This window comes from Gopherus evgoodei, chromosome 12 (genome assembly GCF_007399415.2).
Source record: "Gopherus evgoodei ecotype Sinaloan lineage chromosome 12, rGopEvg1_v1.p, whole genome shotgun sequence".
NCBI classification, from domain to species: Eukaryota; Metazoa; Chordata; order Testudines; family Testudinidae; genus Gopherus; species Gopherus evgoodei.
Genome location: NC_044333.1, coordinates 41,746,582 through 41,771,100, shown reverse-complemented (window position 1 = coordinate 41,771,100; position 24,519 = coordinate 41,746,582). Strand labels below are relative to the sequence as shown.

Genomic DNA, 24,519 nt, shown 5'->3' with positions numbered 1-24,519 from the left:
TCCTCTCCTTGGCTTGAGGCCATGTCCTGGCCTTCTGGAGCAGCATGAAGTGGGGAGAAGCTGCTTGCTTTGGAGCTGTGGTTACTGGGAAACGTGTCACACTGTCAACATGGGGTTGGATTTAACATCTATGTAGATTTGCAGCTGGTGGCTGGTGTCCAGCAGCTCCTACAGACGGTCTGCTTACAGGCCTGTCTCTTCATGAAAGAGAATCCCAGCACTTCCCACCAGGCCAGCTGAGACATTAGGGTGGCGCTGCTCTGTCCACATGAGCCAGCAGAACCTGCGCATAGAAGCACAGTGCTTCTGAAAGGAACTGTGGTGGTACTGAGCTCTTTGCTCCTTCAGGGCAGGCTTCTCTCTTCCTTTTCCACGTGCTGAGTACACATGGGCTACAAGGAGTGGTGAGGAGGGTGCTCATACCTCTGCCATTGCCCCTTCCATGAGGGTGGAGCAATTCCAGTCCTGTCTGGAGTGGAAGCTTCAGGGGCCGGGCTCCATAGCCAGGGACACAAGGCTAGAGGCTAAGGCGGTGATCATGGTCCTAAGATTGATGCTCTTCTGTCAGGGCTGCAGGCAGCTTGACTCTGGATGGCCAGGCCTCAGACCTGGGTCGACTGCGTTTAGCACCCTGGCCTGGGTGATCCATCCCGGTTAGTAGGGGGCAGTGCTGCCTTAAGGCGAGTCTAGAGCTGGGAAGTGGCCTGGTGGCTGCATGTGCCTGACTAGTGCTGAATTCCAGACCTGCATTAGCTGCCTGTACAAGATTCTCCTCTTCCCGTCTGCGTGGCCTGCCCAGCATGTAGACAGGAGACCTCCAGAGGTGCTGAAGTGGTGTGAGCAATTCAGCCAGCAGGATGTGAGGAGGTGCTGTGCTGCTGGCTTTGCCCTCTGTGCTCATTAACGATCCCTTGTGAGAGCTGGGGTATTCCAGCTTAGGTAATGATCTGCCTCCCTACAACTCAATCTTAGCTAGATGCAGGGATGGTTAGTGCAGATGGCACGGAACCACACCGAGCAATACAGGATCCTGGCAGCAGGCTACAGGCATGGCTGAGCCGAGCCTACTCCTGAACCATGGGTGTTTCTGCTGCTCCAGACAAGGAAACCTCAGACTGTGCCGCTTTCCCCATTGAGTGACACTGCAGCAGGTGTGGCTGGGCTGAACAGCGGGCTGGGATGAAGGGGCCACCAAGAGAAGACACTACTCAGGCGTGGGTTTGGAAAGAGGAATAGAGCAACAGGGGGATGGTGGGCTGGCCAGGAGCTTGGGGTGGGTTCCCATGGGGTCAGACTGGCTTGGAGGATCTGGGGGTATAAAGTGCTAGTAAGTGGCTGGAAAGCAATGAAGAGAGAAGACAAGCCCAGAGAACATCAGGCTGGTCCTTGGCCTGCCCGTGGCAGCTGCACCCACTGGCCAGCAGGGGAAGAGCTGAGCACAGGGAGCCTCCTGCCCATCCTGAGCCAGGGAAATGTAGACATTACACAGGGATGAAGCCAGCTTTTTAGCAGAGCTCAGGGGCTGATGCTCCTCCTCTGGATCTCTAGACTGTGCAAAGAGGCCTCCTTCCTACTGTATGGAACCAAACGCTGCACACAGCCTCTGAGACAGACATGGGCAACTGCCTATAAGGGTCTGATCAGATCTGCTAGAGGGGACCAAAGGAGCAGGCCCCTTCCACAGCATCTCTCCGCCTGCCAGCAGAGTGCACCCTCACTGCGTCCTCTTCTGCCAAAGCTGCACACGTGCCAGCACATCGATATGCCCCAGACAGGTCTCGGGCATAGTGTGAGAGAGAGCAGAGCAGAGCTACTTCACTTCCGCACCCCTAGCCGCCTGGCAGGGCCTGGCCACCGGAGCGCAAGAAAAAAAAACAACTTCTTGGGCAGTAAAAACAAAATAATTTGTCTGGAGCTGAGCAGCGAGGCCAGAACAGGACAGCGAGGCATTGCCAGCACGGGTGATCGCAGCTGGAGCCCTTTTCCAACTCCGGGCAGGAGTAAACCAGCCCGAGCTGCCGCCTTCTGCATTTCCCAGGGAAGCGCCCCAAGGCCCACAGGGCCCTGGGACCCCATTGTGCTGGGTGCTGTACAAACACAGGAAAGACAAAGGGATACCTAGAGGGCTAACAGTCCAAGGGGAGGGGGCATACATGGGGAGGAATTTGCTACAGCCTCCTCAGAGGCAGGTTACAATAAGGCCATTTCTCCCCTGCTAGGCAGCCATCCCAGTCAGGCAGATTCCTAGCCTCCACTCCCCACGACCACCCCCTGTCTGCCTCATCCCTGCCAGGCAGCTCCCCTACCCAGCCCTGCCAGGGCCACCCCTCCCTTCCACACACATCCTGCATGCTCTTTGGTGAGCTCACTGAATGGTCTCCTTTGTAAGCTCCTGCTGAGCCTCACTTCTCAGCCTCCTGCACAGAATCTGAGAACTTGCCCCTCCTGCTCCCATCAATGGACCAACAGGCATCATCAGTGAGGGGCCCTTACCTGGATCCACCTCCAAAGCAGTTTGTGCTGGGGGGCTGGTTTCTACTCTCTGTAGCCGGACCCATAGTGCTGGGATCCCTCCCAGGCAGCTGGGACCCTGGACAATAAACAAGTGGGAAAAGGAGAAAGGCGTGTGAGACAGGCTAGGAGACACGTGAGCGGCTGTCTGCCCCCCAAAGAGGGAATCTGGAGAGAGAACAGCCCAGCACACTGGGATGCAAGGGGACACTTGCCCCTCATGCCGAAAATACCTTGCAAATGCATCTGATACAATGTATCAAGGCCCCAATCCTGGCGAAAGCACCTATTGGCAGGTGTTCCCAGGATACCCCGAGGGTCTCCACACAGGGCCTTGCAGGGGATTTGGAAGAGTGATGGTCCAAGGGATGGGGGCTACTAGCCGTGGAGTTAGGCTACTTTCCACAGCACCACTCTGTCAACGCCCCTTTGCCCCAGGCCTGGCTACCCAGTGTCAGCGCTGCCAGCCCTGGGCTCTGCACACACAGCTCTGCCAAAGTTCCTCATTCTTCACCTGCAGCCCCCACTTCTCCAGGCTTCTCAGAAGCCGAAGCTCTCAAGCTACCCCATATGATGGTTTTCTCTCATACCACCTGTATCTTGCCGTGGTTCGGAACCTGGAACAAGTGGCCAGTGAATGCATCAGCCCAGGGAACATCCTGCAGCACAAGGAAGCCCTGCTCATGTCAGGCAGGGAGCGGGCTGAACGAGCACAGCACATGACAGAGAACCAGACGCCCTGATATCAAATGCACCCATGCATTGCTGAGCTCCTCACTCTGCCAGGCATCATCCCGCTCTGCTCCCTCCCACCACAGGGAACCCTGCCTGGCCAGGCTCACAGCGAACTGATCGCAGCCTCCCGAGGCCCAGGAGAGATGGGAGAGGGGATGCAGAACCCAGGCAGCAGTAGAGGCCCCAGGAAACAGCTGCGCCCTTCACTTCCCTGGGGGAGGAGGAGACCTTTTCCTGCAGATCCCACAGCTCCCCTCCAGGGCACAGGCAATTCCACTAGCCCTTGGGATAATCCGTCAGCACAAGGGTGAGCCAGGCCTTTGGTTAGACTGCACAATGCTCTACCAAGCTGAGCTGGGGGCCTTACCTGGGAGAGGAGGTGGCTCCTAGCTCTCAGATGTTTGCTCACAAGTTCTTACAGGTGTGATCTCAGCCCTTCTCCCCCCACCGCCTGCACTCACAACCTCGTGCTCAGAACAGCGGCCTGCACACGGAGATGGGCGGCACTCACCCTCTGTCACGGCACTGCCATTAGGCAGGCTTCCCAGATCAACAATCGGCCCGTCCAGGAAAATCGTCAGCTCTCCGCCTGAGACAACGCTGCCTTTGTTCTCTGTCTGCAGGTTCAGGGTCAGCTGCGTGTTCTCCACTGGGGAGATGGAGGGACCGGGAGAAAGAGACAAGCCACAGTCATCACCAGTTGAAAAGTTTCACCTAATTCTAGGTTCCGCACCCTCCCCCACCATGGGGGGTTAGGCTCTCGCCACATGGCATGAGGAGGAAAAGATGAATTCCTCGGCTTCTGGCAGGGCCAGGAGCTGCCGTGACACTGGCTGGCTCTGGTCCAGTACCCATATACACGACACCAGTGCCTCAGCAATGCTAAGCCAACCAAGCCGGACCCTCAGCTCCCACCAAGGGCTGTCCCCAGCCCACGGGCCATGGCCTCTTCTTTCCCACACAAGAGGAGGCAGGGCCATTCCCCCTGCACTGTCCAAGCCAAGCCATTACCTCCCGATGATTAAAGGGCCAGAGCCAGTACACGTCCCATTGTGAGCAGGCCACACTGTACCAACACCGGGCAGATTACCCAGACGGGGTCCCAGTGGCTTTCAGTACAGAAGACAGGATCTCAGGGGTGTGGGAAATGGTGGAAGCAGAGCGCAGGGCTCCAGCTGCTAAGCTGCTTGTAATCATAACTCATTCAGACAGCAAAGGCTCGGCACCTTAGAGAAGAGAACGGCCGACGGTGGCTGGGAACACGGAAAGAACCGACAGCTGCACACATCAGGTCACCAGGGTGCTGGAATGGCCCTCACATGCCCAGGCAATCGCAGCTCTGGGAGCATTTGACAGGGCCCCTCACAGTCACTTTGGAGGAGTCCAGACAGCAGCACCTTGGGTTGGACCATCTCCCCACCCAAGAGACTGACAAGGCAAGTGGAGAAAGAAAATCCCCTTCCTCAACCCCAAGGACCCGCTCTGCCGAGTTCCACAGGAGCCAGGCTGCTCCAGCCCTGGCCACAAGCCTCTGGAGACTGCCCGGCAGGCCAGCCAGCCCCAGCAAGGGGCACACTAGAGACACGGCACAGCAGCCCTCAGAGCACAGTGCGCGGGTCCAGGGGGCTGCAGGACCCAATTCGGCCTCACGTCAGGCCTGCAGCTTTGCTTCCCCTCCTCATCTGACAGCTAATGGCTCTTGGCAGGTTGATGAGGTCCCACCAGCTGCAGCAGGCACAATGTGGCCAGGAACAGAGCACAGCACCTCAGCCCTGCCCAGAGCTGAAAACACAGTTCTCTACTCTCCCCTCCCGGAATCAGGGGAGCCAGGCAGGGCAGTACAGGGGAAAGGAAGTTGATGAGCTAATTGAACGACCAGCGGAGGCACAAAGCAGGGGCTAAGAGAACAGCATGCAGCTGCCAACATTCACTGGCATCCCTTATAACTGGCCTCTGCTCCATCTCACACACAGGCCTGTCAGCCAGCTGATCCCTACTCCTCTGGGCCCCTGGGGCAGATCCCCTCAACCCCTTCAGAAGGTGGAGCCAGAGCCTTACGTTACACACGTACCAACAAGATGAATCCATGGTGCCTGTGAGAGTGAGGGGCTAACAGCACCAGCCAAAGCAAGGCACACGGTAGGCAGCAGCTGTGCACCACCACCACCCCCATTCCCACAACCCCTGCTACAGCAGGCTAGCTGCGCCTGTGCAAATTCTGCCAAACTATGGGGCTTCTTGATGAACTGGACCAGCCAGGACAAGATGACAATCAGCCTCCAGGTCCCTGCCAAGGGGCAGGATTTTAATAGTAACAACAATGCCCAGCTACGGCCAGTGGGCTCGAAACACCCGGCTCAGATAGAGGAGGCCTCAAGCATTTGGCTGCCCCAGCCTGGGACACCAGCCCAGATGCCTCCCGACTACTTTGCTCAAATAATATTTTTATTCTACACAACTACTCATCATGACACAACTGCACCATTTTCTAGCAATCTGCTTCCTCCTGGTGTAGCCACTAGGGCAGGGCCCTGTGATTCCAACCAGGTGGTGGGAGGAGAGGGAAACACTCCCTTGGTACTCCGACAGCCAGTCTCCAGCTCAGGAATGAGGCAGCTTGGCAGGGGCTAAGAGAGGCAGAAGCTTTCACAGCTGCTCCGCATGTTGCGCCTGCTGGTTCCTGGGCTTCCAGCCTGGCTCTCACCAGCAGCGCTCCCTGCCTTTGACAGCTGCTGCTGGAGCTCAGGTTTGCGTGCAAGCTCCGCGTGCACACGGTTAACTTTCTGAGAGGTTCCCCACGTGGGCTGAATGCTGCCCGATGTCCCCATGGTTCACCCAGGAGCAGCCTCGGCTCCATTCTCCCAGCACCACTATCCCAGCTAGGAAGCTGGAATGGAGGCAGAGGGATCACGACTTGCCCCAGGTCACACAGGTGGAGCACGGCAGAGCTGAGAATTGAACCAGGTCCCTGTCTGAAGCTCCGCCCTTTCCAGCACATGCAGGCGCTGTCAATGGCTATCACAAGACCAGCGCGTCCCAGGCCATACCCAGCTCCAGAGTTGGATTGGGAGAGACCTGGGGCTTTTCAAACTAGCCCAAGGGGCTGCTTCCTCCCCAACCGCAATGCACCTGGCAGTGGCTGCTCCAGCTAGCTGGAGCTCAGGCCAGGAGGATTTCAGCTTCCCAGAGATTAACGCTGCATCGCATGGTATTAAAGCAAGCACAGGTGCAGTACCAGCAGCCACTCTCCATCCTGGGGAGGGCGTGCTCTCACCACCCAGCCACGCTCAGGTCCAGCACCTTGGGCAGCTGCTTGGTGGTGTTTTGGAGATTGTCAGTGCAGCTGTAGTGGAACTTGCAGAGGACATCAAAGCTGGAGAGCCCTCTGGAGGAGAGAGCCAGGTGGCGAGGGGAGTGCAGCGAGGGCATCGGGTGAGATTTGGTGCCACTAAGTACCAAGCCCTGCAGCCAGGGAAAGGCAGCAAGCCACTGAAAGACAGACCAAAGCAGCAGCAGGTTTATCACCTCCCGGTGCTGCAGGCAGTGCTGCCTGTGGAGTGCATCAGGCTGTGAGCTCTGGGGAGGCGCTGTCACTCACTCAGTGTCTGTACAGTGAGTGACCCCACGGTGGGCACAACAGAAAAGCTAAACAGGAATAAGACGTTCCCAGGTGACTCTTGACAGTGGACCACAGCAAGGACAGATGGAGCCAGATTAGGAGATATTGGTGGGTGCTCCTGGAATTGATCTGCTCTGGCTTCACCCAGGAAAGGGGAGATCTGGGGGCTAGCTGGAGGAGTTCCTCACTGGCTTGAAGCCTGAGCCAAACAACAAATGCTTCGGGGTCTCTCCCTGCCAGGTGCACTTTCTATCCTGCAGCCCCATTTTCAGAGGTCCTGAGCAGCTGTAGCGCCCATGGATTTCAATGGGAATTGTGGGCACTCGGGTCCTTTGACAAACCCACACCAGTGCCAAGCAGACCCAGGTGCTCCCAGCTCAGCTTCACTTGTCTTGAGGAGAGGGGTCCCACTGGCAGGGGGAAGCCTGGACTTTGCAGTCCTTTCCAACACATCTGTTTGCAATAGAACCAGTGTCTGACAAGGAATCACAGGCTTCTAGCTGCGTCTGACCTGATGAGGGTATTACTATCAGCAAAAGTGTCTCAGAGCCATGCAGAGAACAGGCCAGCCTGGTTCGAGACTGAGCCGGCCTCCTCTCCTGAACCACTCTGCCATTCACACTTCGGGCGCTTCTGAAGTCCAGAAGGAACAAGAACCCTGCTTACACCATGGCTGTGGCATAGGCTTCCACAAACCCCATGTGCTGGACGCAACCAGGCCTAAGATCTGCCCATTTGCATGCAGGTCTCCTGGCCCACCTTTCTGACAGACTTTCTGTAACTCTCAGCCCCCTGGGGACGGCAGGGGGTGACAGGCATTATGGGGCAGTAGGATGAGTAATGCTTTCTCAGATTTTGTGCACGCACCACCTCAAGTTTTTATGTAGCTGACTGGCATCCTTCAACTCGGAACAATCCTTTCCTAACTGCTTGCTTTTAGTATGAGCAGAAAATCTTCCTGTGGGTAAAACACAGGTCTAGGAGCCATGAGCCCTGGTCTCTGTTCCTGACCCTGCTGCACACTCCCTGCATGACTCCAAGCAAGTCACTCGGGTCTGCCTCACTTTCTCCATCTGTACAAAGGAGCCTCCCAGGGGAGACCATTTCATTAGCCTGTACAGAGTGCTTTGAGATCCTCAGATGGAAGGTGCTGCAGAAAGCAGCAAACTCCTTTTCACCGGTCACTGCCTGCCATAAGAACTCTGCTTCCCTCCAGCTGTGGAGAAAGCCTGCCCGGCACGCTCCGGGGCTCGCTCCTTTGTGAGCAGCTAGCAGCAAAGCACACGCTGCTCTGCGGGCTACACAAGCCCTCATTGTGAAGGCTGTCTCAGCGTAAGCGTGAAGTTACTCAAGTAGCAAAGACAAGGTGTCTCCAACTGGAAGATGTGAACATGAACCTCCAGCCGGCTTCCTCCTCTTCCTTGCCTCCAACCCAGCTTTTTTTTTATTTTCTTTTTTTTAAAAAGAAAATAAACACTAGTAAAACCTTCCATTCCCTGTCCCCGTTCGGCACACGGGACGCACAAAGGGACCTCGCTGCTGCACCAACAGAGGGTCCCCTCAAAGGGTGAACACAAAGGCAGCTTGTGTCCCAGCAAGCAGCCAGCATGTCAGAGGGGTTATTAGTATTTTGGGAGGAGGCCAGGGGTGATTAGGTCCTGAATAAGGTCTCAGTTCAGCTGCTCCCAGTGCCTTGCACACAGCATCAGCACTCCCATTTAGTGAGAGCTGGCTGGCAATTCCCTCCTAGCCCATTAATGGGATTTGCAGTTCCAAGAAGTAAGGCTGGTAGCTGTAAGTGTGATAAAGGCTCCAGCGTTGAGCCCACACTGAGGGAGCTCTGGTAACTGGTAACTTTCCACCAGGGCTTGGGCAGGATGGGCTCCTCCTGGAGGCCTTTTCTCCACAGAGAAGGTGGCTTAGACAGAGACCTTCCGACAGGAGCCTCCAATACATGGGTTTCCTGCCATTTACCTACCTTCAAGTGTGCCTATCACATTGTTGTGTGCTCAGACCTACCTCAACTAGAACAATTCCAGTGTAATCAAACCAGACCAGCCACCTCCTCTCAGGGAACGCCTGGCAGATGCTGAGCTTGCTAAGCACTTTAATGGAAAAACGGGTCTAAATCCCTTAGACCAGTGATACTCAGACTGAGGCTCACAAACCGCAAGCGGCTCTTGAATGTGTCTCCTGCGGCTCTCGACAGCACGACATTAAAACCCTGTGATTGAACCATTAACCCGGAGTGGCCAACCCGCACCTAAGGAGCCAGAATTTACCTGTGTACATTGCCGAGTGCCACAGTAACACCATGGAGACCAGGTGAGAGCTGACATCACAACAGGCCTGAAGTCTGTGGTTGCCCAGACAGCGTCTTGAGACTAAGGGGCTGTTTAATTGACACTCCGGCTCAGGCTGCAGCTCTAGAAACCTGGCAGGGTCCTAGACCCCAGGCTCCAGCCCAAGCCCAAACATCTACACTTCAATTAAACAGCCTCTCAGCCTGGGCCAGCCACAGGTTTTTAATTGCAGTGTAGATGTGGCCTGAGGCCATCACCCACTAGCCCTAAAACACTGCAGCAAAGGGTAAAGTACCCAGCCCCTGCGTCTCATCCTCAGAAGATGCAGCTGGTTACCTGCTGAACAGCCATGTGCATGACAGAAGAATTGGGGACTGAAGGGCCAAGTACCAGAGTGGTGGTACTTGGCCCCCCTTCACTGTGCAGCCCACAGGCAATGAGATGGGAGCGTGGCCCTTCACGCAGGAAAGAGAATTGGGCCCTGCCCAGGGTATGCACCAAAAAGCAGGGTTAGCTGCATATCAGCCTAGTCCCACTGGCCATTAGCTCTGCAGCATGAGCAGAACAGGAGTGAATTTGGAAGGAAACACAAAGCAAGCTCAGCGAAGGCCTTTGCCGGGGCATTCTGGTTTGGCACAGCAGCTTTTACAAAGTTATTGTACAGGCGCTGACAGAGCCGACTTGTTTAACATTCATTTCAGGCAGGCTACAGATTTGCTTTTATGATTCTCTGCTAAAAGAGTCTTTGCTTCAGCGAGCTTCTTTGACAGCACATTCATGAGGAGGGGTCGACTGTAACTTCCCAGAGGCCTGGGGGTTTGTTGCTGGCTTCCTGAAAAAATTCCTTGAGGTTGCGGCTCCAGCGGTTCTGCCTGAGGTGCAGAACGGAAAGCAAAGAGCGCGCTTTGCAGGAGCTGTAAAATCCTGGCAGATGGTGCCACTCAAGAAACCGGAGCCTGTTGATGTAACTTGCAACCTGAGCAGCAAGCAATAAAAACAAGAGCTTTCATTTGCAGGCTGCAGCCTCACACGTTCAAGGCACTCCAGGGCTTGCCCTGCTGTCCACAGCTCAGTGAATTGTACAAATACAAGGGGGGGGGGGGCAGCATGGCCTCACATCAGCTTCCATGAAGCCTCCAAAGCAAGGCCACCCGGGGCCATTCCTCCTGCCCGGCACCAGCAGCGCATTTTAGAGTCCCCACAGCATCAGAACAAAGAGCCTCTTCTCCAGCACAGCGGCAGAGGCCTGGGGCAGGGGGCTAGGCCATAGCAAATTAGCTGTTTTAAAGGACCCTTGGGAGCAGCTCCACAGAAAGCTGCAACTTGTTTTCTATGACTAGGCCTCTTTTCCCCAGCGCTCTGCCCCCCTCCGGCTGCTGTGGCGCAGAGGTGCCGTGCCAGAGGACAGGCCATGCAGAGCATTGCAGAGGAACCTGCCAAGGCAGTTGGGAGAGAAGCATGTTTGAAAAATGAGGTTTTTGGAAAAGGAACCCTGGTCTGTTAGCGCCAAATGGATTCAATTTGCCTGGCCTGAAAGCCGAGGCCTGGCGGGTTCTTTGCCAAAGACACAAGCCCGTTTCTTCCTACAGTTTCTGAAGCTCCCAGCGTCCATCTGGAGGGACAGAGGGAGCTTGGGCACAGTTCCAGCATGCAGGAGATCTAGACATGCTGCCATGACTTTTGTAGAGGGGGAATGACACTGACATACTGCTGGAGAATACATAGCCAGGGGACCAACATTTGTCCTTGGCAGCTAATAAAAACTATGGAAACACCCAGCCAAAGACTTTAAGATGCAGTTACGGTTGTAAGTACGTATCAGTAACTTATAAAAAGCCTTGGTAAAGCTTTGAACCCACATGGTGACTATCACAGTATCTGCCTGAGTCTGCAGACAGCCTGATAGGTCAGCCTGGAGAGGAATGAAGTGCCCCTAATCATCTTAGTGGTGTGTTGACTCTGAAGCCTAACAACAATAATTTAAATGGTAATAAAGTTCACTATTTCGCTGCTAACCTAGGCACACAGGGAAGGACCAGGAGGGTCATTCTGCGAAGATCTGCACAAGTGGCAGAAGTGGAGTGTCGTTTCAGTACCTCCACTAGGGAGAGGCTGGCTTGTGGGCTTAGGACAGCAAGCCCTGGCCTAGGCTGTGTCAGACGGCTGGGGAACACCAGTGGGACTGACTGGGCCGGGAGCACAGGTCACCTCGTAGGGAGGCTGTGGGGGGTAAGTGTGACCAGCTCAGATTCCCACCCTCATATGTGGACACCTGCCTGGCACTGGGCCCCACGCCACACAGCCAGAGTAACTCGACTTTGTGCAGAGCTCTCAGTTCCCAGACCCAGGGGCAGCCCCCGTGGCCACTATTCCAGCTTGTAGCACAGCGACTGCAGCACCTCCGCACTGGATCCGCCCTGTCCCCACCCACTCCTCACTCCCAGACCAGCAGGGGACACGACCCCTCTCCAAAGGCCCTGCACTCCCAGGGAACTTCAGCCCAGGGAAGCCACACTTGCAGGGGGATGGGCAAGCCGGGGGAGAGCCCCGGAGCCCTCCATTCTGGGCCAGGGTTCAGAGGAGCACCTTCCAGCTCCCAGGCAGTCCCTTGCAGACACAGCTGTGTGCTGTAGCTTTAAGACTCCTCCCCTCACAGCCCACTAGGTCAGGGGGAAAAAAAAACTGGACGCTTTTTTCAGTATGAGCAGAAACAGCCAGTTGCCTTTTCCATTCATTTTCCACATGGCCCCCTGGGGACGCAGCCTACTGAAAGGGCTGATTGTGCCCCTGCAAAGGGGCGCACATAGGTAGGGCGCGAGCAGACAGCACCTCCAGGAGAACACGTATGGCATCTGGCTGGCTGCCAAACAGGGAAGCAGCTGAGGACCGTGGGTCAGGCCTGCTAGGCTGAGACCCAGACCAAGCCGTCATCTCCAACACACGCAGCCCAGCAGCATTGTCCAGCTCCAGGCATGGGGGACAGGGTCACAAGCATCCAGAATGTCAGAGGGTCCCACAAAGCCCCTGGTGATTCCCACCCCCAATCCAGAGGGCAGAGCGCACCATCCCATCCAGAGTACATGGGCCTGCTCCTGGCGACGCTGCCCAGGGAGTGTGCTGGGGACATTCACCTCTGGCAATGCCCAGGAGAAACTCAGCCTAAACCCTGGCACAAGGGAGAGTCTGGCTACACGCTGTCTCCCTCAGAGGAGAGGAGGCCCCTCTCGGCTCTCAATGCAAGGTTTGTCCTTCTAGAGCTGCTGAGCTTTGCTTGGAAGAGACAGAGCAAACCTTTTCCTGCCCCACGCAGCTGCAACCACAGCCCAGGCCCTGAATGGAGGTCTTTATGCAGCCGCCACCACCGCAGGCCACACTCTGGTGACCACAAATGGCAGCAAATAGCTGCAAAGTTTGTGTTTCCCTGCCGGCAGTGGCACCCTGGCCAATTAAGGTATGGCTTCCATCACACACTAGCCCCGAGCGCCCGACAGGACCGCCCAGCCTCACACAAGGACACCTTGTTCTCTCCCAGGGCCAGGGATTCAGCTACTCCTTCTCCATGGCACACACCTACTGAGGCAGGAAATCCTGCAGGACCACAGTGGAGGTTCGAGGTAGAGTGAGCTCAGGAACAGACAGAGCTGGCTGGTGAGATGGTAGCACCATAGGAAGGCAGGTGCCGCTCACTCAGGGCATTCTGCCCAATGCCAGAAGCTGAGGAGGCCCCAGCCCCCATGACAAGCCGCTCCCTGCTTTCTCCAGACAGGGAAATGAAGCTCAGGAAGAAAGCAAAGGCCAGGCCAGGCATCAGGGCCCCCCGAGTAGCTTCCACGCATACGTACTTTTCCCACCATTCTTCTTCAGGACATTACACAGGCTGATGGAAGCCGTTCCCAGCAGCTCATTCCTCCGGGTGTGGCAGCTCCAGACCTTCAGATCCAGGTGGCTTTGAGCTGTGACGTTCCTGGAAGGCAGACCAAGAGGACGGCTGTCATCTCCCCTCCTGCTTCTCTGATGCCAAGCTAGCAGAGCAGGACCAGGCATGCCAGGCACAGAGGGCAGAGAAGAGGCCAGGGCAAGGCCCTAGGGACACCCAGGCCCCACTAGCACTCCATCCAACACAGCATCCATCTGGCGACTGTGTTCTCACATGCACACCTCAGCGTGCACCCTAAGCCCCTTCCAGCCAGTGGCAAACGTTCCAGGCTTCCTTACGCAGCACGACCCAGCGCAGAAGTAGGGAGCTCAGTGGCAGCTCTAGGGTGCCTGCATTAGCCCCAGCCCCCTGGAGTCCGCAGGGGTTCTTACATGATGAGGATCTCGTTCCAGAGCAGCTCAGAGCTCCCAATCCGCTTCCCTGTCTTCTTGGTCTCACTGGGAAGTCCATCCACCATCACCTCCACATAGGAGTTGATCCGGGACTGGCGGCTGTGCACCCTGGGCTTCACTGACACAACTAGGAGAGGGGGAAGAGGCAGAGAGTCACGCAGCTGCAGGCAATAGGCAAGTTGTCCCCACCCAGAGTGGCCCAGATGCCACACAGCAGCTGCCAGCCCAAGAAACCAGGGTCCAAGGTTTACTCCAGGCAGCCGGGTCATATGGGCCAGACAGGGAGATATGGCCTGGAGACCCGGGAAAGGCAAGGCCCCCTCCTGGGACCCGGAAATCCCCCCACCCTGAAGGGCACCCCAAAAAGGGAATAAAAAACAGGAGCCGGTGAAAATAAGCACAGACAGAAGTCAGGGAAGCAGTTCCAGGTATCTGGAGCCCCCTGGTGGCCTTAACAGAGTTCTGCACACACTCCAGCTCCCCTAAAGCCACGGAGACCAAGGCATCCACTGCTGACAGCGTCCGGACAGAGGGCGAAGGGGAAAGCTGAGCAGGCAGCCAGCCAGCTCCCAAGGCTCACATTGCCTGGCACATGCAGGGAGACCTTCCAGGCTGGCACCGTTCACAAGCACCAGTTTCAGAGGAAGCCCCAAAACGCTGAAGGTTTGACAGTAGGGAATGCACCCTCCAGGAGCTACCCTCCCTGGCTCTGCCTCTGCCCGCAGGACCAGCTCAGGGACTGGGATTAGAAGGCTGGTTACCAGCTTTCCTCTGGATGAGCCCTTCACAGCAGGGGATGCTATGGAAAGACCCCATCCTTCCTCCCCCAACTCTCCACATGCCTGGGGCTACGAAGCTGCCAATTGGGGGAAGCACCAGGAAGAAGACATCTTTTAATCTGCACTCTGCTGCACTGGACCATTGGGGTAAAGTCCATGTGTGATGCTGATGGGCCAGATGCCAGCTCCTATCTCTCCACGGTAAGACTTATAAGGATTCAGAAGTTCACATTTGTTATTGGCTTGGTGAAATCTAGTTACAGAACACACCACCTGTTGGGGTGTGATGGGGTCAGATCCCCACACTAGCCCTGCAACAGCTCAGCGGACCAGGTGGGCCCAGTCAGCTAATTCGGCTGCAAACAGGGGAGCTTTAGGTTGGAGGCAGCTAATTAGAGAAGCTCCCGGGGGCAGGAACAGGCGGCGCCTGTAAAGCTAGGTAGTGGGCTACAGACTGGGCTGCTGAGAAAGGGCAGTCACTCCCTGGAAGAGGGAGGAGTGTCTGGGGGCAGTTAGGAAGGCAGGCAGCAGGGAGGAGGGTTCTGGGAGCTGGCACACCCAGACAGAGAAGGGGAACAGGAGAGGTAGGAAGCAGTCCAGGGAAGGCAGAGAGACGAGCCCAGAACTGCTGACTGGAGGAACTAGAACCCAGAGATGAGGTCAAGTCCGGGTTCCCCTATCAGCTGCTGCGAAAGTGGCGCCGGGGCAGTGAAGGGGCAGACTGCCTAGCAGTGCTGATGGACTGAACCCCGGGAGGGGGAACACGATCACCTAGCTGGAGGGCTAAGTCACGAAGACAACACTGAGGGTCCTGGAGCCGGAGGAGCTGCAGACCGCAGCTGGAGTGACAGCATGCAAACCGCAGACTTGGGTGTTGACCTCAAGAGCTAACCCCAGAGTGGCCAGGAGGAGGCACCAGTCCAGCAGCGAGTAGAGCACCCTATGAGAGGGTGTCTGTCCTGTTTTTGACAGTCTCCCCAGAGGTAGGCGCTCACAGGCACGGGCTGCTCCAGACAGCATGATACCCTGCATTCTCCTGGGCACACCTCGTCTCTGGCTGGACTGGTGCAATATCAGCCTTCATTCGACAATTACTCCCCTCCAGCCACAGGCTCAGAAGTCCAGGACTAGGGCAATCTCCCTCCTCTGGGGAGCACGTGGTCACTGACAGGCTGCCTGGGCTGCTGGAGAAGGAAGTTAGGACAAGCCAAGCCACACTTGAAAATCCCCATTCCCCAGCAGGGCCAGAAGCTTCTGACCTAGACAGAGTGCCCGCTTCCCCACCTCACAACCCCGGGGTGCCCACTGCAGCTCTACTCACCTTTCACAGTGAGCTGGGACTTCTCACAGGCCAGCCCTGCCATGGCCCTGCTGGAACTAGCAGATGCCATATCATCACCATGGGACTGGAAAACAGACACACAACACCTTAGTGCAGCTCCATGCTACAGCCACACTACCTCGGGGCTGGATCTCCAGGGATCCTGTCACTACCAGGATGGGAGACCCCGGTGGGTCGGGGATTTAACAATGGACCAGCAGTGAACCACCCCCTTCATGTGGTATTGGGGGAGCAATATTGCTGCATGGGCACAGCCATCTTCTACAGGTGTTGTGAGAATTGGTCTCCAACTTCTGCCTGCTCAAGAATTTACCATGCAAAGTAGGTCAAATTATTTTCCATAAAGAACGTTCTAAAGAAGTGGAAGGGGGGGAGGAGAGAGAGAGAGAGGTAGGTGTGTGTGTGTGTGTGTGTGTGTGTGTGTGTGTGTGTGTGTGTGTGTGTGTGTGTGTGTGTGTGTGTGTGTGTGTGTGTGTGTGTGTGTGTGTGTGTGTGTGTGTGTGTAAACAAGCCCCCACAAAGAGCCACATAATTCAAGCACTAGGCTGAAAACATGGTTGGTAAAAACAGAAGATGTGGACCCAGAAATTAATGACCGAACATTGTGGTGTCAGATATCAAGATTAATTGCTGGACAAACAATACAGGGATGGGCTATTCCACACCCTACTCCTTTTCTGGGTCCTTAATAGAGCAGAGAGAAGCACAGACAGAGGCTACTGAAATGAGCTGCACCATCATGGCTGCCACTCTCACCATCTCCTGGGACTCTCGGCATTCGTCATCCTAATCCTGAGAAACGCCCTGACCAGCCCGGACCAGAGAGTGGGACCCAGATAACATGGCCGCCCTGACCAGCTCCAGCTAAATCCCAGCTACCACCTGGGATGAACCAGGATTGGACTATAGCAACAACAGCAGCTCCAGCCCAGCTAGCTTCTCTTTTCCCCACAAGGGCAGTGCAGTACTACCGTCTTTGATGCCATCTAAGAGAACCAGGCAGGGGGTTTCTCTCCAGCGTACAGGAGCAAGGGACATTGTTCAGCTGGAAGCCTTAGTTCATACTTGACATTCCCAGGCCCTTAACTGGTTTTCCTTCTTTTCTTTCTTTAATAAAAGGTTAAAACATTTTAGCCGGGACGTGAGGTCCCTATATATCTTGTTTAGCACTATTTTTTGTTGGACAATGATAGGGTTATGTTAACACCTTTGGCCCATTTATTCCATCTAAATTAATACAACAGGGATCATTAGAGAGCCCCTGGCACCTTTGGCAAGAGGCAAAGGAGTTTTGGTCTGGGCAGGAGTTTTGAGCTGGGGTTTGAGCATTGGCCTGCTAAACCCACGGTTGTGAGTTCAGTCCTTTAGGGGGCCATTTAGGGATCTGGGGCAAAAATCTGTCTGGGGATTGCTCCTACTTTGAGCAGGGGTTGGACCAGAAAGCCTTCTGAGGTCCCTTCCAACCCTGAGATTCTATGAAAGTAGGAGATCACACCAGTCTGAACAGAGATGCTGACTTAATAGAAAGATGTCTCCTCATCTACCCTTTACCCTGCACAACCACTCCAGATCCACATTCTACTGCCATAAGTACTCTCGGGGATATTCAACAGGTGGTTTTTCATTTCAGTCTCATACATACCGCACAGGGCTCCTGTCGAAAGCTCTGCGTGCCCTTGACTTTTAAACACGGAATAAATGTAGATCCAGCCAAAACAGCAGCTCTTCCCCTTCCTCATAGCCTGCAAACTTCACTTAGTCACCAGTCAAGTGACACAGGCTGCTTAACCCCCAACCTCCACTCCCCTCAGCCCATGGCCAATGCCCACAGCAGCTGGGGTTTGCAAAGTGCCTGGAACTGGAAGGGCAATAAACTCAGGCTAGTTCAGACCTTTCAGGGAGAGCGTTCCAAAGTACAGAGATTGCTCAGCCCGCAGGTCCCTCCTTTGATGACGGGTGATCGGATCATAACTCTAACAGCATGGCACAGGGAGAGAGGCGTCTCCCAGGGTTAAGAGGATACAGTTGCCTTCACTGTCTGCCCCACACCACTGAACAGTGATGCGGCTGCATTTGGCTGGTTCATGACTAGTGTATGTGACTAAACAGCTTGAGGATCCTTTAGGAAAGCCCCGACAGAAACAAGATTAACACGACAAACACTTGTCAGGAATGGTCTAGTTCAGCGCTTCTCAAACTTGTTTTCGCGGACCACTTGAAAATTGCTGAGGGTCTCGGTGGACCACTTAATGATCTTTCCAAATGTTGTTTGTATTGTTAGCTAACTATTGTAAACCGCTTTGGATAAAAGTGTTATATAAAAAAAACTTAATAATAATTAATTTTTTTTTGTTTTACAAACAAAAGCACGCAACTTATATTTTAATATCAGTAGTCTTACTTTTTTAATGTGATGGATGTGCTCTGTCTCCCCCGCTGTGGCAGCCCCCGAGCTGGCGCTGCGAAGGAGGGGGGGGGTCTCTCCCTCTCTCCCCCACCGCAGCTGCCGAGCTGGGGCTGGGAAGAAGGGCCATCTTTCCCCGGCAGCCGCAGCCCTGGAGCTGGGGAAAGTTACCTCTTTCTGTGGCTGCTGCAGCCCTGCATGTCCCAAATTCCCTCCACTCTACTCTTCTCACCCCACTGCCCCCTCCCACCTACCCCCTATTACCACCAACTCACCTTACATGTGCATCTTGTCCAGGCACTTCATTAGTGGAGCCACACCTGCGCGGTTCCACTAGTTAGGTGTGTGGCCCTTCACTGTGTTGTGTGCGGCCGCCTAGGCATGCACCTTAGAGGGAACTATCCGCGGACCAGTTTGAGAATCTCTGGTCTAGTTATTACATAGTCCTGCCTTGAGTGCAGGGGACTGGACTAGACGACCTCTCAAGCTCCCTTCCAGTCCTACGCATGCATCTATGATTCTGTGATACTCTGTTACTACAGAGGAAATGTGGGGCCTAGCATCACATGGGAGAGTGTCGGGAGCCCTCAGGAGCAGCCCAGGTCTTTCTCATTAAGGTTTAGTTCCATAAGGCAGCCTCCTCATAGGTCCAGGCTCACTGCTGAGATCTCTACTGGCTGGATCCCAAGCCCATCAGATAAGACTCCCACAGGATGGCCCCTCCCTAATAAGTCCCGAAGACTGGGATTTTCTGTGGCTCTTTCTGTGGGCCATGGATCTTTCTGTTCTCATTGATACTTCTGCAGCATAGCTCAGGCAAGTGAAAACTACCCTGGATTATCCAGAACTCTTTATAAATAGCCCCATACGACCAACACAAGCAGCAGCACTTGCACACTTAGGAAACAGCCTGACAACACTACAACAGCATTTTATGTCTGTAGCTCTGTTCACCCTGACAGATCCCAACGCACTTCACAAGCTACGTTCACAGAGCACCACGAAAATACAGCCACCTCTGGGGTGGAAACAGCATCCAGGCGGCACATCACAACAGAACCAAGGGGTCATTTTGGCCAAGGACAAACCTCCATTCCCCTGAGATCATTGTGGGCTTTTTAGTGGTTGTGCAGAGCAGAGGGTTAGATAAGGAGACATATTTATATTAAGTCACCATCTCATCCCAGGTTCAAACCCTTTGCAGACCCCTAATGCCACCAAGTTATGAACTGGTTGGAATGTACAAGACTGAGGACCCAACTGGCCCTCACTTGTGATCTAGGCTTTGGCCCCTCTACCCCATTCAAGCTACTCTTCATAAAGCACATGCGTAACTAATGCCTGCGCACAGGCCACTGCATTTGGCATTGAATTCCTAGCTTCAGTTTAGCAAGAAGGCTGCACGCAGCAACACTGCCTGCTCTCAGCAGTGCACTGCTGCAGTAGTGGACATTCTGCAGCAGCTCCCAGCACATTCAGAATGAGGACTTGCATGGAATTACACAGGAGGTGAAGAAGTCAATCCACACAGTATCTTTCTATCCTAGACACTTCCAGGCCCGGCCCCTCCTTACTGCAGTATCTGAGCACAGAATAGCTCTGCTGCTATAAAGCACCTTTATACAAATCTGCCTGCATGCACATGCCAAGGGGCTGTACTGCTTTGACAATAGCAGTACAGGTAAAGTGCAACACAACTCAGGTGTGAACGAGGCCTAAGTGACTAAGAAGGTCACACAGGAAGGCCGCAGCAGAGCGGACAATGGAACCCAGGTCTTCTAGCCCTGAAGGCACGTCGGAAGTAGGGTCGCCAACTTTCTAGCTGCACAAAACCGAACACCCTAATCCCGCCCCTTCCTCAAGGCCCCATCCCCTGCTCACTACATTCCCCCTCCCTCGGTAGCTCGCTCTCTCCAACCCTCACTCACTTTCACTGGGCTGGAGTAGGGGGGTGGGAGGGGGTGAGGGCTCCGACTGGGTGCGGGCTCTGGGGTGGGGCTGGATATGAGGGGTTTGGGGTGCAGGAGGGGGCTCCAGGTTGGGGCTGAGGGATTTGGAATGTGGGAGGGGGCTGCAGATTTAGGCAGGGTTGGGGTGCAGGAGGGGGTGCTGGCTTTGGTGTGGGGCTGAGGCGTTCAGAGTGTGGGAGGGGCTCTGGGCTGAGGACAGGGGTGAGGGTTTTGGGGTGAAGGAGGGTGCTCTGGGTTTGGGAGGGGCTCAGGGCTGGGGCAGGGGCACAGGCTTACCTGGATCAGCAGCGGGGCTATGGCAGGCTCCCTAACTGCCCTGGCACTGCATGCACCCCGAAAGCAGCCAGCAGGTCTGGGTCCTAAGCAAGGGGGCCAGGAGGCTCCATGAGCCGCTCTCCCCAGCACACAGAGCCCCACAGCCCAGCCCAGAGTCAGACCTGCTGGCCTGTGCCCCAGGACAGGTAGGGACTAGCCTGCCTTAGCGCCGCAGTACCACTAACTGCACTTTCAATGGCCCGCTCTGCAGTGGTGACGCAGCCAGCAGGGTCCCTTTTTGACCGGACACCTAGTCACCTTAGTCGTAAGCATTGCCTGACCCTCTCTCTTCCATTGCATTACCTGGGTCAGTGCAGCTATTGAGGTAACCAAGTTCAATAGTTTTTATGCCACCGCTACATTTTCAGCATGCACCAAAGCTTTCTACTGAGAACACGTAAGTACCCAGAGGTGTCAGAGCAAAGCTGGAGGCTTTTGGCACCTGAGACATTGGAATGAGCATGTTTCTGCTGCTATGATTAACAGTGAAACAGCTCAACATCAACGTGCCATTGGTAGATTTAAAAGCTAAGGAACTGTTGAGATGAATGGGACAGTTCACAGCTCTCAAGGCTACTGATGCAAGCTGACTTGCCATGCCTGCAGACAGTAGCACTGCTTTTCACAGCCAGAGGGGCTAGAGAAATTTGCATATTGAAGTCAGACTCTGGAGCACAGTGTTGGGGTGGGGTGTGGTGCCTGCAATAAATTCCATGACCACAGAATACACAGGCTCTGCCCAGGGCAGGTATACAACCAGGGCCAGCTCCAGGGGTTTAAAACCAACCAAACAAACAAAAAAAGCCACGATTGGCATGAGCTCTACCGCCGCCACTTCAGTCTTCGGCAGCAGGTCCTTCACTCCGAGAGGGAGTGAGGAACCCGCCGCCAAACTGCCGCCAAAGAGCCAGGCGTGCTCCCCTGCCCCATGGCCACCCCAAGCACCTGCTTACTGGGCTGGTGCCTGGAGCCAGCCCTGTATACAACATACTGCAGGGCTGGAATCTGAGCAGCTTCTGGCTTGGAAGTAAATGAAGTGTCACATCTGAAACCCTGACCGGCTTCCAGGAGGGATGGCCTCACTCCCTTTCTTCCCTCTCCCCACCACAACTCAAAAGCTGCCTGGCTACTGCAATGGAGGAGAGGCAAAGAATATCTGCTCCCCCCACCACTCCCCAAGCTTCTAGCTGCATCTCCCCTCCACTCCCAGCAGACAGCTCCAATGACTGCCTTTGCTGCTTAGCACTTTCCCCAAGGAACAACAGAATTAAATTGACCCCCTTGTGTCAATTTCATTGATGTCCCCAGGTTTCGGAACAGCAAGACTACAAATAGAGAAGATGAATCAGGACTCATTCCACTTCTGTGGAAGCTCAGAAGCAGCCATGGAGCTATCTGAGGATTCAGAATACTTAAATATTGTGCCCAGTTCTGGTCACCCCAGCTCAAAAAGGATATAGTGGAACTGGACAAGGTTCAGAGAAGGGCAATAAAGAAGTTCAAGGCTATGGAATGGTTTCCATACAAGGAAAGATTAGAGCAAGGGTTGGCAATCTTTCAGAAGTGCTGTGCCGAGTCTTCATTTATTCACTCTGATTTAAGGTTTCACGTGCCAGTAAAACATTTTAATGTTTTTAGAAGGTCACTCTCTATAAATCTACAATATATAACTAAACTATTTTTGTATGTAAAGTAAATAAGGTTTTTAAACTGTTTAAGAAGCTTCATTTAAAATTAAACTAAAATGCAGAGCTCCCCAGACCAGTGGCCAGGACCCAGGCAGTGTGAGTGCCACTGAAAATCAGTTTATGTGCCACCTTCGGCATGTGTGCCATAGGTTGCCTACCCCTGGATTAGAGAGATGAGTGCTGTTCTCATCTTAGAAATGAGATGGATCAGGGGGATATGATACAGATCTATAAAATCATGACTAGTATGGGGGGGAGGGGAGTGTTATTTACCCTCTCTCACAGTAGAAAAACCAGGCGTCACCCAATGACAATAATGGCAGTAGGTTTAATATAAACCAGAGAAAGTATTTTTCCCACACAACACACAATTAACCTGTGGAACTTGGCCATCACAACATCCTCTGGCAATGAAAGTATAACAGGGTTCAAAAAAGAACTAGATAAGTTCAGGGACGACAGGTCCATCAATGGCTATTTCCCAAGATGGTGAGGAACGCAACCCCATGCTTGGGCAAGCCTAAAGCTCTGACTGCCAGAAGCTAGGAGTGGAATATAGGGGTGGATCAATCCAACTACCCTATAATGTACATGACCTGAAACACTGATACTATCAAAGACAGGATATTGGGCTAGACTGACCATTGGTCTGACTCTCTGTGGCTGTTCATATATTCTTAAATTGGGCCCACAAGCAAGAAAGACGTTAAGTTATTTTTCTGCTGCCTCCCCCAAGTCTGCTGCCATGTGAGTTCTGAAAAGAGGAGCCCTTAGCCTCAAAATAGGACAGAAGTTGGCAGGCAGCCAGCACAGCTCCCATCTCTGTACAGAGGAACTGCAAAGCTGCCAGTTACTAGCTACTCATGCACATGTTGAACCAGCACCATCTACTGTTTTAGGACTGGTTTCTGAGTAGCAGCCATGAGAGCACCATAGTCCTAAAACAGGAGTACTTGTGCCACCTTAGAGACTAACAAATTTATTTCAGCATAAGCTTTCGGTTCAAAGAAGTGAGCTGTAGCGCACAAAAGCTTATGCTGAAATAAATTTGTTAATCTCTAAGGTGCCACAAGTACTCCTGTTTTAGGACTGTGGCTCTCTCATGGAGGAACAGAGGTCAGAGTAATAGGAGACTCCTTCTGTGGGGAGGGATAGCTCAGTGGTTTGAGCATGAGCCTGTTAAATCCAGGGTTGTGAGCTCAATCCTTGAGGGGGTCATTCAGGGATCTGGGGCAAAAATCTGTCTGGGGATTGGTCCTGCTTTGAGCAGGAGGTTGGACTAGATACCTCCTGAGGTCCCTTCCAACCCTGATACTCTATGAACTAATGCTACCCTGGCCTAAGACAGATAGAATTTGAGCCAGGAATGAAGGTCAGCAACAGATCAAGCACAATATTTGGGAAAAGAGGGCTAATAAGCATGGCAGAGCCTAATTTGGCAAAATACCCACCTATGCATACTAATTAGGAAAAACAAGTGACAGATGAGTGATTTGCTTTTGGGGTGAGGTAGAGAGCTCACCTACCACAGAGAAACAAAGGGAAAGGAGAACCCAGCTGAGATTCAAGGAGATGGAAAGGCCATGAGGCTGAGAGATCAATACAACATGCTGATGCCAAGCTGCCTATGTGTATCCTAGTCAGACTAAAGCTTTCAAATGGGACCCGCCTCACTCAGCTGGTGTTCGGTGTTAACTGCTACCTTAGCCCCATGGAGCTCAGACTCCAGGACGCTCCTTTTCATTGCCTGTCTGAGAGAGGGTCACAGCCTCTCTATTAGCCCACCCCTTCCTTCAGCAAAGGGCTGGGACCAAGGCTGCCTAGCAAGGCACAGCAGCCCCAAAGCCTGGCACAGGGACGCCAAGACTCGCCGAGACTCTCCCCTGCCACAGCAAAGCCGGCAGGCTGGGCGGGAGGAGGCACCACACAAAGCTCAGCAGGGAGACCCCGGTTCAGCAGCCCCGAGGAGCCACAGGCTGCAGGGGGAGGACAAGGGACGAGACCTCCCCGCGCCCCCAACACTGTGGCCACTGGGGGTAGCAGAGCCTCCCCCATCACACCGGAGGTAGCGGAAATCGCTCTGCGGCCCCCGGGGCGCCCCAGATTCGGCCTTGGCCGCCGGCCGCAGCCGGTGCCGCTCTGGCCCTGGACCGGACCCAGGACAGTCCGGTTAACGGCCCCTGGCTCGGCCCCCCCAGCAGGCTGGGCGCTCCGCCCGGCTCCCAGGCCCGGGATTCCCTCCGTCCCCCGGCGGGGCGCCTAGGCCTGCCCGGGCCCGACACTCGCCGGAGCAGCAGGCCCGTGGGCGGGAAATCGGGCCGGGCCCGGGCGGGCGGAACAAGCTGCGGCCGGGCCGGGCCCACCTCCCGCCAGCCGAGCCGAGCCGAGCCCGCGCCCGCGCCCCTTCCCCCTCCATATTTACCGGCGACGGCTTCGCCTTCACTTCCGGCTCCTGCGATCGCGATCATGTGACACCGGCTCCCCACCTGACTCGCAGCCCGGAAACGGGGCCTGAGAGAACCGG

General features: G+C 54.7%; 1 protein-coding gene across 2 annotated transcripts in view; it reads right to left on the bottom strand.

The window, feature by feature from the left end:
* WWP2 (WW domain containing E3 ubiquitin protein ligase 2) overlaps nucleotides 1-24,518 on the bottom strand; it is an 84,367-nt gene extending 59,849 nt beyond the window's left edge. For both annotated transcript variants that reach the window (XM_030581831.1, XM_030581830.1), the window contains exons 1-6: nucleotides 24,418-24,518; nucleotides 15,598-15,682; nucleotides 13,477-13,624; nucleotides 13,011-13,132; nucleotides 3,758-3,895; nucleotides 2,494-2,590 (exon numbers count right to left, since the gene is read on the bottom strand). In XM_030581831.1, coding sequence (XP_030437691.1) covers nucleotides 2,494-2,590; nucleotides 3,758-3,895; nucleotides 13,011-13,132; nucleotides 13,477-13,624; nucleotides 15,598-15,667 — 575 coding nt within the window. In that variant the 5' untranslated portion in view covers nucleotides 15,668-15,682; nucleotides 24,418-24,518. The remainder of the gene's footprint in view (nucleotides 1-2,493; nucleotides 2,591-3,757; nucleotides 3,896-13,010; nucleotides 13,133-13,476; nucleotides 13,625-15,597; nucleotides 15,683-24,417) is intronic.
* Nucleotide 24,519: the final 1 nt, after the last annotated feature.